This window comes from Pristiophorus japonicus, chromosome 2 (assembly GCF_044704955.1).
Source record: "Pristiophorus japonicus isolate sPriJap1 chromosome 2, sPriJap1.hap1, whole genome shotgun sequence".
Classification (NCBI taxonomy): domain Eukaryota; kingdom Metazoa; phylum Chordata; class Chondrichthyes; family Pristiophoridae; genus Pristiophorus; species Pristiophorus japonicus.
Window position 1 is genome coordinate 361,269,203 of NC_091978.1, and position 14,491 is coordinate 361,283,693.

The 14,491-nt window shown below is 47.9% G+C and overlaps 1 protein-coding gene across 1 annotated transcript in view; it reads left to right on the plus strand.

Moving 5' to 3' along the window:
- Positions 1-14,491, plus strand: part of LOC139250309 (multimerin-1-like) — an 87,834-nt gene that overhangs the window by 22,528 nt on the left and 50,815 nt on the right. The window contains exon 3 of the mRNA XM_070872803.1: positions 12,421-12,527. Coding sequence (XP_070728904.1) covers positions 12,421-12,527 — 107 coding nt within the window. The remainder of the gene's footprint in view (positions 1-12,420; positions 12,528-14,491) is intronic.

Below are 14,491 nucleotides of genomic sequence, written 5' to 3' on the forward strand. Positions count from 1 at the left end.
TTAAGGTGGCTATTTGTTTTTAACTGTAGATTATTGCTGGTTCTATTTTTTTAAACTGTTAGAGTATGCTGACACAATATGGCTGACTGGCAACTTCTTTCAGTGAAGGAATAACTGGGGTCCTGAGTTTGAATCCTGCCCTGTCCAGGAAACACACAGCCTATGACCAAGGAGGCTGTTGGCCATTGTGTTCCAGTGTTCCACTAATTCTACTTCTGATTCTCCACTAGATGGTGTGTGCTCCCAGCCGCAGAGACAACGCTTCCTCTGTGCTGTATTCCTTCTCCTCTGTGCGACTCTGCCACCTCACAACTGCAGGAATGGGATTAGGAACCCAGTACTGTGGGGGCTTGAAGCCCACCTCCCCGCCCAGTGCCTTGGTGCATGATCTGGTGGTCCAACGTACTGCACTGCTGCTGCACAGTGTCAGCTGTGGCCCAGTGGGTAGCACCTTTGCTCGTCCGCATCCGGGGGTTGTGGGTTCAGAATCCCACTCCAGGGACTTGAGCACAAAAATCTAGGCTGACACTCAAGTGCACTGCTGAGGGAGTGCTGCACTGTTGGAGGTGCCGTCTTTCGGATGAGGGTTAAACCGAGGCCCCGTCTGCTCTCTCAGGTGGATGTAAAAGATCCCATGGCACTATTTTGAAGAAGAGCAGGGGAGTTATCCCTGGTGTCCTGGCCAATATTTATCCCTCAATCAATATAAACAAAAAAACAGATTATCTGGTCATTATCATATTGCTGTTTGTACTTCATTGGCTGTGAAGCGCTTTGAAACGTCCAGTGGTCGTGAAAGATGCTATATGAGTTCAAAGTCTTTCCTTTTTTAAGTCTTTCTAATGGAACACTCTTCAAACTAAATTTCAACATGAGGTTTCATCGCAGAGAATCCAGAAACCAGGAAATCAGCGGGCCATGTTCGACAGGTGCTCGAAGGGGGCGTGACGTCAGGGGAGTAGTTACGCCGCTCGCCCATTCTTGCTGCCAGGAGGCGTCGGTCATTTTGAGGCGTTGGTCCTCATTCACACGCTGCCACTAAGCTGCGGGCATCAAGCGGGCAGCTCGCCAATACCGGCAGGTTGGGAAACCGGTCGGCGCCCAACTTGAGCTGGTTGGTCGGTCAGGGTCGGGATGGAGCCTGGGTGGGGTCGGGGTCTGGGTGGGAGGCGATCCTGGAATGGGAGGTGCGGGGGGACGGGTGGGGGAGGCTCACATGGGCCTGTGGCGGGACGAAGTTTGTTCTTTTGCTGACCCAGGAAGAGCACTGGCTGGAGAAAGATTACGCGGCTCCTGGGTGAGTGTGGAGGGTATGAAAAAACATCACGACTGTATGATGGCTTAGATGCTATTTTGCTGCCCTCCATTTTCATATGTAACCCCCATGGAAACTCAAGGCCTGTGTGTCTATTTCCTCCTCCCTAATATCGCCCGTCTCCGCACTTGCCTCAGCTTCATCTGCTGCTGAAGCCTTCACCCATGCCTTTGTTACCTCTAGACTTGACTATTCCAACACCCTCCTGGCAGGCCTCCCACATTATACCCTACGTAAACTAGAGGTCATCCAAAACTCGGCTGCCCATGTCTTAACTCGCACCAAGTCCCGCTCACCCATCACCCCTGTGCTCGCTGACCTACATTGGCTTTCGGTTAAGCAACGCCTCCTTTTCAAAATTCTCATCCTTATTTTCAAATCCCTCCGTGGCCTCGCCCCTCCCTATCTCTGTAATCTCCTCCAGCCCCACAATCCCCCCCGAGATGTCTACGCTCCTCTAATTCTGCCCTCTTGAGCATCCCTGATTATAATCGCTCAACCATCGGTGGCCATGCCTTCTGTTGTCTAGGCCCCAAGCTCTGGAACTCCCTGCCTAAACCTCCCCGCCTCTCTCCCTCTCTTTCCTCCTTCAAGACGCTTCTTAAAACCTACCTCTTTGACCAAGCTTTTGGTCACCTGCGCTAATTTCTACTTAATATAAAAGCAGAAAATGCTGGAAATCTCAACGGGTCAGGCAGCATGTGTAGAGAGAAAAACAGAGTTAATGTTTCGGGTCTATGACCCTTCATCATTGACCTAAAACGTTAACTCCATTTCTCTGCACAGATGCTGCCTGACCCGCTGAGAATTCCAGCATTTTCTGCTTTTATTTCAAATTCCAGCATCCACAGTAATTTGCTTTTGTACTCATTTCTTCTTATGCGGCTTGGTATAAATTTTTATCATCTCACAACACTCCTGTGAAGCGCCTTGGGACGCTGCACTGCCTTAAAGGCGCTATATAAATGCAAGTTGTTGTTGTTGGTATGGTGAAGGATCAAACGGGAATGACAGCCATACGGACGAGGTACGGGAGGGTGCCTGCTGCCTGTGGGACTGTGCCACATTCGGGTGTCGTTGTCAAAGGAGGGCAAACAGGAGGAATCATCCAGGAAGCCTAGAAACGGGCTTGTGCAGGATACAATACATCATCAGCGACACTGACATATATGTCTGGCTGAAATTACGCATTCAGCTCTCCTTCTCACAATGCAATCAAAACCATTCACCTTGAACTGATAAAAAGCATCGAATCTATTCTCCCGGACAGGAAAATGAAAAGCAGTTATTATCGAATCAAACATTCTTCCTGCAGGAAATGAGTAAAGAGATAATAATTAAGTATCAAGTGGACAGATGCATCATTTACCCCCTGTCACCCACATCTGTCAGATGTTGCTGCATCTGTACCCGCAGATCCTTACGTGGAACAGAACCTCCTACAATGTGTATATCCAAAATCTTACCGTACGTGTATATCAGTACATTCGGAACTCCCATTATAATATTAGTACCGTCATTTCTTTAAAGCATGTAAAATGTCTCAATCACTATATTCGGAGATCTGCACTATATTAAATTGTGCAATGTAGCAAAGTCCTTGCTGCAGTCCATAACCCTTTGTGTGAATATCATTCGGGTTGCCCACTTCTCCCTTCAAAACCGAGATGCATTTTTAACGCATAATACAGCATATATGGATGGAGCATTAACTCCCCCAAGCAGTATATTTGATATTCCTGTTAAAATTATGAGAATTGTGGATGACTTCTATTGTCTGCGTTATGTAAAAATATTATCATAGAATCAATCATAAAAATTTACAGCACAGAAGGAGGCCATTTCGACCCATTGTGTCTGTGTCGGCCGACAAAGAGCTATCCAGCCTAATCCCACTTTCCAGCTCAGGTTACGGCACTTCAAGTGCACATCCAAGTACTTTTTAAATGTCGTGAGAGTTTTTGCCTCTACCACCCTTTCAGTGAGTTCCCAAACCCCCACCACCCTCTGGGTGAAGAAATTTCCCCTCAAATCCCCTCTAAACCACCCCCCAATTACTTTAAATCTATGCCACCTGGTTGTTGGCCTCTCTGCTAAGGGAAACAGGTCCTTCCTATCTATCTATGCCCTTCATAATTTTAAAAATCTCAATAAGGTTTCCCCTTATCCTCCTCTACTCCAAAAAAAACCAAACCCAGCCTATCCAATCTATCCTCATAACTACAATTCTGCAGTACAGGCAACATCCTTGTAAATCTCTCCTATACCCTCTCTAGTGCAACATCCTTGTAAATCTCCTCTGTACCCTCTCTGGTGCAACATCCTTGTAAATCTCTCCTATACCCTCTCTAGTGCAACATCCTTGTAAATCTCCTCTGTACCCTCTCTAGTGTAACATCCTTGTAAATCTCCTCTGTACCCTCTCTAGTGCAACATCCTCGTAAATCTCCTCTGTACCTTCTCTAGTGCAACATCCTTGTAAATCTCCTCTGTACCCTCTCTAGTGCAACATCCTCGTAAATCTCCTCTGTACCTTCTCTAGTGCAACATCCTCGTAAATCTCCTCTGTACCCTCTCTAGTGCAACATCCTTCTAAATATCCTCTGTACCCTCTCTAGTGCAACATCCCCGTAAATCTCCTCTGTACCCGCTCTAGTGCAACATCCTCGTAAATCTCCTCTGTACCCTCTCTAGTGCAACATTCTTGTAAATCTCCTCTGTACCCGCTCTAGTGCAACATCCTCGTAAATCTCCTCTGTACCCTCTCGAGTGCAACATTCTTGTAAATCTCCTCTGTACCCTCTCTAGTGCAACATCCTCGTAAATCTCCTCTGTACCCTCTCTAGTGCAACATTCTTGTAAATCTCCTCTGTACCCTCTCTAGCGCAACATCCTCGTAAATGTGACTATGGCGATCGGATGTCAGTAAAGGAAAAGCAGTGGGCCGCCGTCTAGACTTTAAAAAATTCATTCACGGGATGTGGGTGTCGCTGGTAAGGCCAGCATTTATTGCCCATCCCCAATAACTCTCGGGAAGGTGGTGGTGAGCCACCTTCTTGAACCGCTGCAGTCCGTGTGGTGAAGGTGCTCCCACAGTGCTGTTAGGGAGAGAGTTCCAGGATTTTGACCCAGCGACGATGAAGGAACGGCTGATATATTTCCAAGTCGGGATGGTGTGTGACTTGAAGGGGAACTTGGAGGTGGTGGTGTTCCCATGCGCCTGCTGCCCTTTGTCCTTCTAGGTGGCAGAGGTCGCAGGTTTGGGAGGTGCTGCCGAAGAAGCCTTGGCGAGTTGCTGCGGTGCATCTTGTAGATGGTGCACACTGCAGCCACGGTGCGTCGGTGGTGGAGGGAGTGAATGTTGAAGGTGTTGGATGGGATGCTAATCAAGTGGGGCTGCTTTGTCCTGGATGGTGGCGAGCTTCTTGAGTGTTGTTGGAGTGGAGAGTATTCCATTGCACTCCTGACTTGTGTCTTGTAGATGGTGGAAAGGCTTTGGAGAGTCAGGAGGTGAGACACTTGCCACACATCCTCATTTAATCTTCCTCTCCAATGACTCACTGGATAAATTGCATCCGTTTGATGTGGCATTGACTGTACAGACCAGGGAGATCTCTGGGTTGATACGCCGTCTATGCCATGTTAGTGGATCCCAGCTGGAGTGACAACAGAGACAATACAATTGCCCTTGGCGACTCGAGAGGAGAAGAATCATGCAGGGTTCCAACTCCTGCTCGCAATCCATTGACCTCTGGAAAGGGTGTGGGCATTGCTGGAGATCACAAAATCAAGGCTCCACCCTTTACTTGAGTGCAGACACCAACGTTGCGCACACAGTGAGGTAGAAACTCGTCCGGTGTAAACGGGACACAGGGATCTATCCCTGTGCCTGAATGAGTAGAGCCCGAGGCTCACCTGATATTACATCGCAGGCCTCTTAAAATACACCTGCCGGGTGTTCGCTGGTGAAGAAGTCTCGAATATCGGCATGTCTTTAATGGGGAAAGTAAGGAAACCGGGAAGGAGCTGATCGGTGCGGTGGCAAGGGGGGGAGGGAGAGGGGCATGATGGGATGGCAGCAGTGATCGGGGGGGTGAAGTGGATACAATTGGGGGTTGGCAGGGGGATGCTGCAGTAGTGCGGCAATCAGGTGGTGGGGGTCAGAGCGATGGCCAACAGCAGCCCACACTTTAAATGTAGAATGGGGACGATCACTCCTGCACCTCACGGTTCCACGTGCAGGTTGGTATTTGTTGCAACAAACTTACCTACCTGGCAGCGGCCTCCAGCGGTCCTTTAAGAACCAGCTGTTAGGCCGCATGAAGATCTGGTTTTCCTGAATGCAGCTATCCTGGCACTGGCTGTTTCCAGGGCAACCCAATTTTCCACAGGGAGCCTCAAACAGGCATTAGGCCCATTATTTGCCAACAGCCTAATGCCTATTTCAGGCATGGTGCCTGGACGCCTATGTTTTTTTGCCTATACCAATATGGCAGAGGGCATACTTCTGGTTCATAATGAAGGCTCAGGTGCCAGATTAACAGCCAAAACACGGGTGGGACGCCACCGAATTTCTCATCCCACAGCTTCCTAGTCTGAAAATGAGCAATGCTCCAAATTCCTTCCCGCCATTGCTGGGACCATGTGACAATAAATTGTTGCGCAACTGCTCACATTAGGCAAGCCTTTGCTCCCTCTCTGATTCTTGCAGTTAGAATCATAGAATGGTTACAGCGCACAGAGAAAGGCCATTCGGCCCGTCGAGCCCATGCCAACTCTCCCATTTCACCCCCCACCGATCGTTGCTGCCATCCCATCACGGCCAGCCGCCTCCCCACCACCCCCAACAATCCCCACCACCCCACCAATCGGCCCTTCCTGCTTGCCTTCCTTTCCCCATGAAAGATATGCTGATATTCTAGACTCCTTCCCCAGTGTATTTTAAGAGTCCCACTCCCCGGCCCTTTCCCCGTAGCCCTGCAAGTTTTTTTCCTTCAGGTACTTATCCAACTCGCTTTTGAAAGCCACGATTGAGTCTGCCTTCGCCACCCTCGCAGGCAGCGCATTCCAGATCCTAACCACTCGATGCGTAAAAATGTTTTCTCTTACATCGTCTTTGGTTCTTTTGCCAATCACCTTAAATCTCTGTCCTCTGGTCTTCAATCCTTCCGCCAATGGGATGAGTTTCTCTCTATCCACCCTGTCCAGACCTCTCATGATTTTGAATACCTCTATCAAGGCTCCTCTCAATCATCTCTGCTCCAAGGAGAACAACCCCAGCTTCTCCAGTCTATCCTCGTACCTGAAGTCCCTCATCCCTGGAATCATTCTTTTCTGCACCTCTTCTTAGGCCTTCACGCCCTTCCTAAAGTGCTGTGTCCAGAATTGGACACAATACTCCAGTTGGGGCTGAACCAGTGTTACATAGAAACATAGAAAATAGGTGCAGGAGTAGGCCATTTGGCCCTTTGAGCCTGCACCACCATTCAATAAGATCATGGCTGATCATACCCCTTACTGCTTTCTCTCCATACCCTTGAACCCTTAAGCCATAAGGGCCATAGCTAACTCCCTCTTGAATGTATCCAATGAACTGGCATCAACAACTCTCTGCGGTAGGGAATTCCACAGGTTAACAACTCTCTGAGTGAAGAAGTTTCTCCTCATCTCAGTCCTAAATGGCTTACCCCTTATCCTTAGATGTGTCCCTTGGTTCTGGACTTCCCCAGCATCGGGAACATTCTTCCTGCATATAACCTGTCCAGTCCCATCAGAATTTTATATGTTTCTATGAGGTCCCCTCTTATCTTTCGAAACTCCAGTGAATACAGTCGATCCAGTCTCTCCTCATATGTCAGTCCTGCCATCCCGGGAATCAGTCTGGTGAACCTTAGCTGCACTTCCTCAAGAGCAAGAATGTCCTTCCTCAGAATAGGAGACCAAAACTGAACACAATATTCCAGGTGAGGCCTCACCAAGGCCCTGAACAACTGCAGTAAGACCTCCCTGCTCCTATACTCAAATCCCCTAGCTATGAAGGCCAACATACCATTTGCCTTCTTCACCGCCTGCTGTACCTGCATGCCAACTTTCAATGACTGATGTACCATGATACCTAGGTCTCATTGCACTTCCCCTTTTCCTAATCTGCCGCCATTCAGACAATATTCTGCCTTCGTGTTTTTGCCACCAAAGTGGATAACCTCACATTTATCCACATCTGCCATGCATTTTCCCACTCACCTAACCTGTCCAAGTCACGCTGCAGCCTCTAAGCGTCCTCCTCACAGATCACACCGCCACCCAGCTCAGTGTCATCTGCAAACTTGGAGATATTATACTCAATTCCTTCATCTAAATCATTAATGTATATTGTAAATAGCTAGGGTCCCAGCACTGAGCCCTGCAGCGCCCCACTAGTCACTGCCTGCCAATCTGAAAAGGACCCATTTATCCCGACTCTCTGCTTCCTGCCTGCCAACCAGTTCTCAATCCACGTCAGTACATTACCCCCAATACCATGTGCTTTAATTTTGCACACCAATCTCTTGTGTGGGACCTTGTCAAAAGCCTTTTGTAAGTCCAAATACACCACATCCACTGGTTCTCTCTTATCCACTCTATTAGTTACATTTTCAAAAAACTCTAGAAGACTTGTCAAGCATGATTTCCCTTTCATAAATCCATGCTGACTTGGACCGATCCTGTCACTGCTTTCCAAATGCGCTGCTATTTCATCTTTAATAATTGATTCCAACATTTTCCCTACTATTGATGTCAGGCTAACCGGTCTGTAATTACTCGTATTCTCTCTCCCTCCTTTTTTAAAAAGTGGTGTTACATTAGCTACCCTCCAAGCCATAGGAACTGATCTAAAGTCAATAGATTGTTGGAAAATGATCACCAATGCATCCGCTATTTCTAGTGCCACTTCCTTAAGTACTCTGGGATGCAGACTATCAGGCCCCAGGGATTTATCGGCCTTCAATCCCATCAATTTCCCGAACACAATTTCCCGCCTAATAAGGATTTCCTTCAGTTCCGACTTCTCACTCGACCCTCGGTCTCCTAGTATTTCCGGAAGATTATTTGTGTCTTCCTTCGTGAAGACAGAACCAAAGTATTTGTTTAACTGGTCTGCCATTTCTTTGTTCCCCATTATAAATTCACCTGAATGTGACTGCAAGGGACCTATTTTTGTCTTCACTAATCTTTTTCTCTTCACATATCTATAGAAGCTTTTGCAGTCAGTTTTTATGTTCCCAGCAAGCTTCTTTCTCATACTCTATTTTCCCCCTCCTAATTAAACCCTTTGTCCTCCTCTGCTGAATTATAAAACTCTCCCAGTCCTCAGGTTTGCTGCTTTTTCTGGCCAATTTATATGCCTCTTCCTTGGATTTAACACTATCCTTAATTTCCATTGTTAGCCACGGTTGAGCCAACTTCCCTTTTTTATCTTTACTCCAGACAGGGATGTACAATTGTTGATCTTTAAATGTTTGCCATTGCCTAGCCACCGTCAACCCTTCAAGTATCATTCGCCAGTCAATTCTAGCCAATTCACGTCTCATACCATCGAAGTTACCTTTCCTTAAGTTCAGGACCCTAGTCTCTGAATTAACTGTGTCACTCTCCATCTTAATAAAAAATTCTACCATATTATATTTTATGCAGGTTCGTCATAATTTCCACGCTTTTGTACTCTATACCTCTATTTATGAAGCCCAACATCCCTTAAGCCTTTTTAACTGCTTTCTCAACTTACTTCAACGATTTATGCACATATACCCCCAGGTCTTTCTGTTCATGAACCCCCTTCAGGATTGTACCCTTTAGTTTATATTTCCTCTCCTCATTCTTTCTACTAAAATACATCACTTCGCACTTTTCTGTGTTAAATTTCATCTGCCAGTTGTCCGCCCATTTCGCCAGCCTGTGTATGTCTTCCTGAAGTCTATCCGTCTCCTCCTCACAAGACCTTCACTCTCCTCCTCCTCATGTTCACTGTACTTCCAAGATTTGTGTCATCTGCAAATTTTGAAATTGTGCCCTGTACACCCACATCAAGAAAAGCAGTGGTCCTGGAACCGATCCCCGGAGAACATCACTGCATACCTTCCTCCAGTCTGAAAAACAGCCTTTCACCTCTACCTTGTTTCCTGTCACTCAGCCAATTTTGTATCCAGGCTGCCACTGTCCCTTTTATTTCCACGGGCTTCAATTTTGCTGGCAAGCCTATCATATGGCACTTTGTCGAACGCCTTAGAAGTACCTTTCTGGTGCTTTCTTAAATTCAATTTCATTTCCAGTTGGGGTGCATTCCCTTTTGTTCGCCTTCCCCATTTAGGTTGATCAAATAGCATTCGCTGTTGAGAGGGCACTTGTGGGTGGGGGCTGGGGTGATCTACTGACTGTCCTCTGCAAATGTCTCTCTCATAGAAACATAGAAAATAGGTGCAGGAGAGGCCATTAGGCCCTTCGAGCCTGCACCACCATTCACTATGCTGATCATGCAACTTCAGTACCCCACTCCTGCCTTCTCTCTATACCTGTGGTCCCTTTAGCCGTCAGGGCACGTCTAACTCCCTTTTGAATATATCCAACGAACTGGCCTCAACAACTCTCTGCGGTAGAGAATTCCACATGCTCACAACTCTCTGAGTGAAGAAGTTTCTCCTCATCTCGGTCCTAAATGGCTTACCCCTTACCCTTAGACTGTGACCCCTGGTTCTGGACTTCCCCCAACATCGGGAACACTCTTCCTGCATCTAACCTGTCCAATCCCGTCAGAATTTTATAATGTTTCTATGAGATCCCCTCTCATTCTTCTAAATTCCAGTGAATATAAGCCTAGTCGATCAGTTCATCAGTTGCTCGGAGATGGACTGGAATGTGCTGAGCAGCTCACTCTCCAACCTGACCTCCCTTTCCCTCCTCCCCGCTGACATTGCTGACATCGGGACTTGACGGCGCTGTCACTTAGCGGCGGAGCGGTGGTGACGTCATTGCGCATCTGCGTCACCACGTCGCTCCGCTGCTTTAAAGGGGAGAGAATCTGAGAGTATTTAGGATCGGTCACTGGGCCACCAGGGAGAGTTTTAGGCTGGGCCAGTAGCCCAGCACCCAAGAGGGTGTGCCAGGTGCCTGTTGACGGCCCGGCCGAAATCGGGGGGGGGTGGGGGGGGGGTGGCACGATAGTCGGGCTGACGTGGAAGTCGGCCAACAAAAAAAATAAATGGCGGCCCTCGTCTTTAATGGCCGCCGCGCAGCCAGAGCTGGCGGTGAGAAGAGAAGGTGCACTGACAGAGAAAGCAGGCCGGGGCACCGCTCGGCGGGAGTGCGATTTTTCGGGCTGTATATGGACGGAGGTGGGTGGTCCCGGCAGTGAGCGCACTGATGACGCACCGGCGGGACCAGAAGTGGGGACCGCCAGAAAAAAAAACCCTGCCCCCCCCAAATTTAGATTGCGGCGACCGTTGGACCAGAATCGGCGGCCGTTGGATTGCCGCCGTTGGTAACGGGCATTATCCGCACCCTGAATTGCGGCCCCGCCGTGCACTGAATCATTTTCTCCCCCCATCACACACCGCCTCCCGATTATTGTTGGCTATTTGTGGAGGATGGTGACAAGGGGTGCTTTTCTCAGTTGCTTTGCTCTGCTTCAGGCAGGTGGCTTGCAAACACCTGCTCTGCATTACAGGGTCATCCAACGGGCTGCATTCAGCTTCCATTAGTCTGGCTGTATTTATACAATCTGCTGGCATTTGCACTGTTAATGGTGCATTAATCTGATATTAAAACACGATCCAGCTGTTAGTAATCACGATCAAGGGAACGCCAACCACCATAACAAGGAGTAATGTAAAGTAAGCCTGAAAAAAGCTTCATTAACACAGCGAGCAAGTACTGTTTGTTGATGCAGAATTGAGGTTTCACCGCGGTTTATGATGAAACTCGCAGCAGTAAAAGAACCAAGCTTGAAGTCGATCCCAGTAGAGATCACCATTAATGGTTTTTCAATGAACAATGATGGCAGCCATGTTTTTTTATGTTCATTCTCAGCATTGTGGGCATCACTGGCAAAGCCTATCACTCGTCACCCTTGAGCAGTGGGCTTGATGGTGGGCTCTCTTCTTGAAGCACTGCAATCCGTGTGGTCAAGGTACTCTCTCAGTGCTGTTACGTAAGGGAGTTCCCCGCCACGATGCAGGTTGTCCGCCATATGGTTGGGCAGGAAGCACATCTTTACTGCTTGGGGAGGGCTAACATGGCAAGGGAATACACAATAAATGGTAGGGCACTGTGAATTGCAGAGGAACAAAGGGACCTTGGAGTGCATGTCCACAGATCCCTGAAGGTAGCAGGACAGGTAGATAAGGCATACTTCCATATGTTTTCATTAGCCGAGGCATAGAATACAAGAGCAGGGAGGTTATGCTTGAACTGTATAAAACACTAGTTAGGCCACAGCTAGAATCGTGCCTACAGTTCTTGTCACCACATTACAAGAAAGATGTGATTGCACTCGAGAGGGTACAAAGGAGATGTATGAGGATGTTGCCTGGACTGGAGAACCTTAGCTATGATGAAAGATTACATAGGCTGGATTTGTTTTCTTTGGAACAGAGGAGGCTGAGGGGAGACCTTATTGAGGTGTATAAAATTATGAGGGACCCAGATCGAGTGGATAGGAAAGACCTATTTCCCTTCGCAGAGGGGTCAACAACAAGGGGACATAGATTTAAAGTAATTGGGGGGATGTTTAGAGGAGATTTGAGGGGAAATTTCTTCACAGAGGTTGGTGGGGGTCTGGAACTCACTGTCTGAAAGGTTGGTAGAGGCAGAAACCCCCACCACATTTAAAAAGTACTTGGATGTGCACTTGAAGTGCCGTAACCTAGAGGGCTACGGACCAAGAGCTGGGAAGTGGGATTAGGCTGGAGAGCTCTTGGCCGGCCGGCGCGGATACGATGGGTCGAAATGGCCTCCTTCCGTGCTGAAAATTTCTTACGATTCTAAAGCTGAGAAAAAATTGCTGCGTTGAAGAAAACACAAAATCCAAAGTTGTTGTCTATACTTAACCTTCTGGATGTTTCTGTTTATAGATACCAGACGCTGAACCGCCCAGCTTATAGAATGAGGCATAAAATAGTGACATCATTGGAATGGAAGTGCTGCCCTGGATACATTGGCGGTAACTGCCAACCCAAAGGTCGGTATTAAGGCAATCAGTCAGAGTGCCCAAAGCAGACAGACTTTGACACATTTAAGTTACATATTTAGCTTTTGCCACGGACCCACTCACGACTCCTCCTTCTTGTTTTGAAATCCGTCCGCCACCTTGCTCCTGCCTACCCCTGCAATCCCAGCCAATCCTCGGTCCCACACTACTCGCCGCTTTACCAGCTCTGATCTGATGTGTTTCCTCTCTAACCCCTCACTTCACTTCATTGCATCGCAGTGTCAGCTGTGGCTCAGTGGGTAGCACTCTCACTTTGAGTCAGAAGGTTGTGGCTTTAAGTCCCACTCCAGAGTACTAAAAGATTTAGGCTGTCATTCCAGTACAGTGCTGAGGGAGTGCTGCATTGTCTGATGTGCCATCGTTCAGATGAAGACCTTAAACCGGACCCCGTCTGCTCTTTCAAGTGGACGCAAAAGATCCCATGGCACTATTTTGAAGAAGAGCAGGGGAGTTATCCCCGGTGACCTGGCCAATATTTAGCCCTCAATCCACATCACTAAAACAGATTGTCTGGTCTTTATCACATTGCTGTTTGTGGGAGCTTACTGTGTGCAAATTGGCTGCCACATTTCCTACATTACAATAGCGATTACACTTTAAAAGTACTTTATTGGCTGTAAAGCGCTTTGGGATGTCCTGAAGTCATGAAATCTGAGGAAGGACGTTCTGGCTATTGAGGGAGTGCAGCGAAGGTTCACCAGACTGATTCCCGGGATGGCTGGACTGTCATATGAGGAGAAACTGGATCAACTGGGCCTTTATTCACTGGAGTTTAGAGGGATGAGAGGGTATCTCATAGAAACATATAAGATTCTGACTGGACTAGACAGGCTAGATGCGGGAAGAATGTTCCTGATGTTGGGGAAGTCCAGAACCAGGGGACATCGTCTTAGGATAAGGGGCAGGTCGTTTAGGACTGAAATGAGGAGAAACTTCTTCACTCAGAGTTGTTAACCAGTGGAATTCCCTGCCGCAGAGAGTTGTTGATGCCAGTTCATTGGATATATTCAAGTGGGAGTTAGATATGGCCCTTACGGTCAAGGGGATCAAGGGGTATGGAGAGAAAGCAGGAAAGGGGTACTGAAGGAATGAGCAGCCAATATTGAATGGCGGTGCAGGCTCGAAGGGCCGAATGGCCTACTCCCGCACCTATTTTCTATGTTTCTATGAAAGGCGCTATATAAATGCAAGTCTTTCTTTTTTGCCCCCCCCCTCAAGCTCCATTGGCTCCCCCTGCCCTTGAGTAGGCTTCAAAATTCTCATCCATGCTTTCAAATCCGCCCATGACCTCACCTCCACCTTGCCTCACTGACCCCCTCAGTCCTTACTTCTCTGCATACACCATCTCTAATATCAGGCCACTCCTCAATTCTACAATGTTTCCCATTGGTAGGCACTCGTTTAGCCATGATACTTTGTCCTCTGGAACTCACTGCCCATTTTCCCACACCTTCCTTTCGGCCTTTCTCTCTGCCCCCTTCCCCCACCATTTTCTTTTTCTCCTCCTTTAATGTCAAACACTCTGAGGCGACTGCCTGCACATAAGGAGGTGAAATTTGCATCTTGAAATCGATGCAATAAAAACTCAGGCGGCTCCTACAAAGGTCCTGCAATCTGCCCCACCAGATTAACAGCCAGACGGTGAAGACAAAACTCTACCCTGAAGAGTACTGTAGTAATTCAAGTTTCTGTGAAAAAATAGGCCCTACGTGGTGCAATTTCTTTGGCAGCACCTTCTAAACTCGCGACCTCTACCACCTACAAGGACAAGGGCAGCAGGCGTGTGGGAGCACCAACACCTCCAAGTTTCCCCCCCCCCACATCACACACCATCCTGACTTGGAAACATATCAGCCGTTCCTTCATCGTCACTGGGTCAAAATCCTGGAACTCCCTCCCTAACAGAACTGTGGGAGTAACTTCACCACATGGAC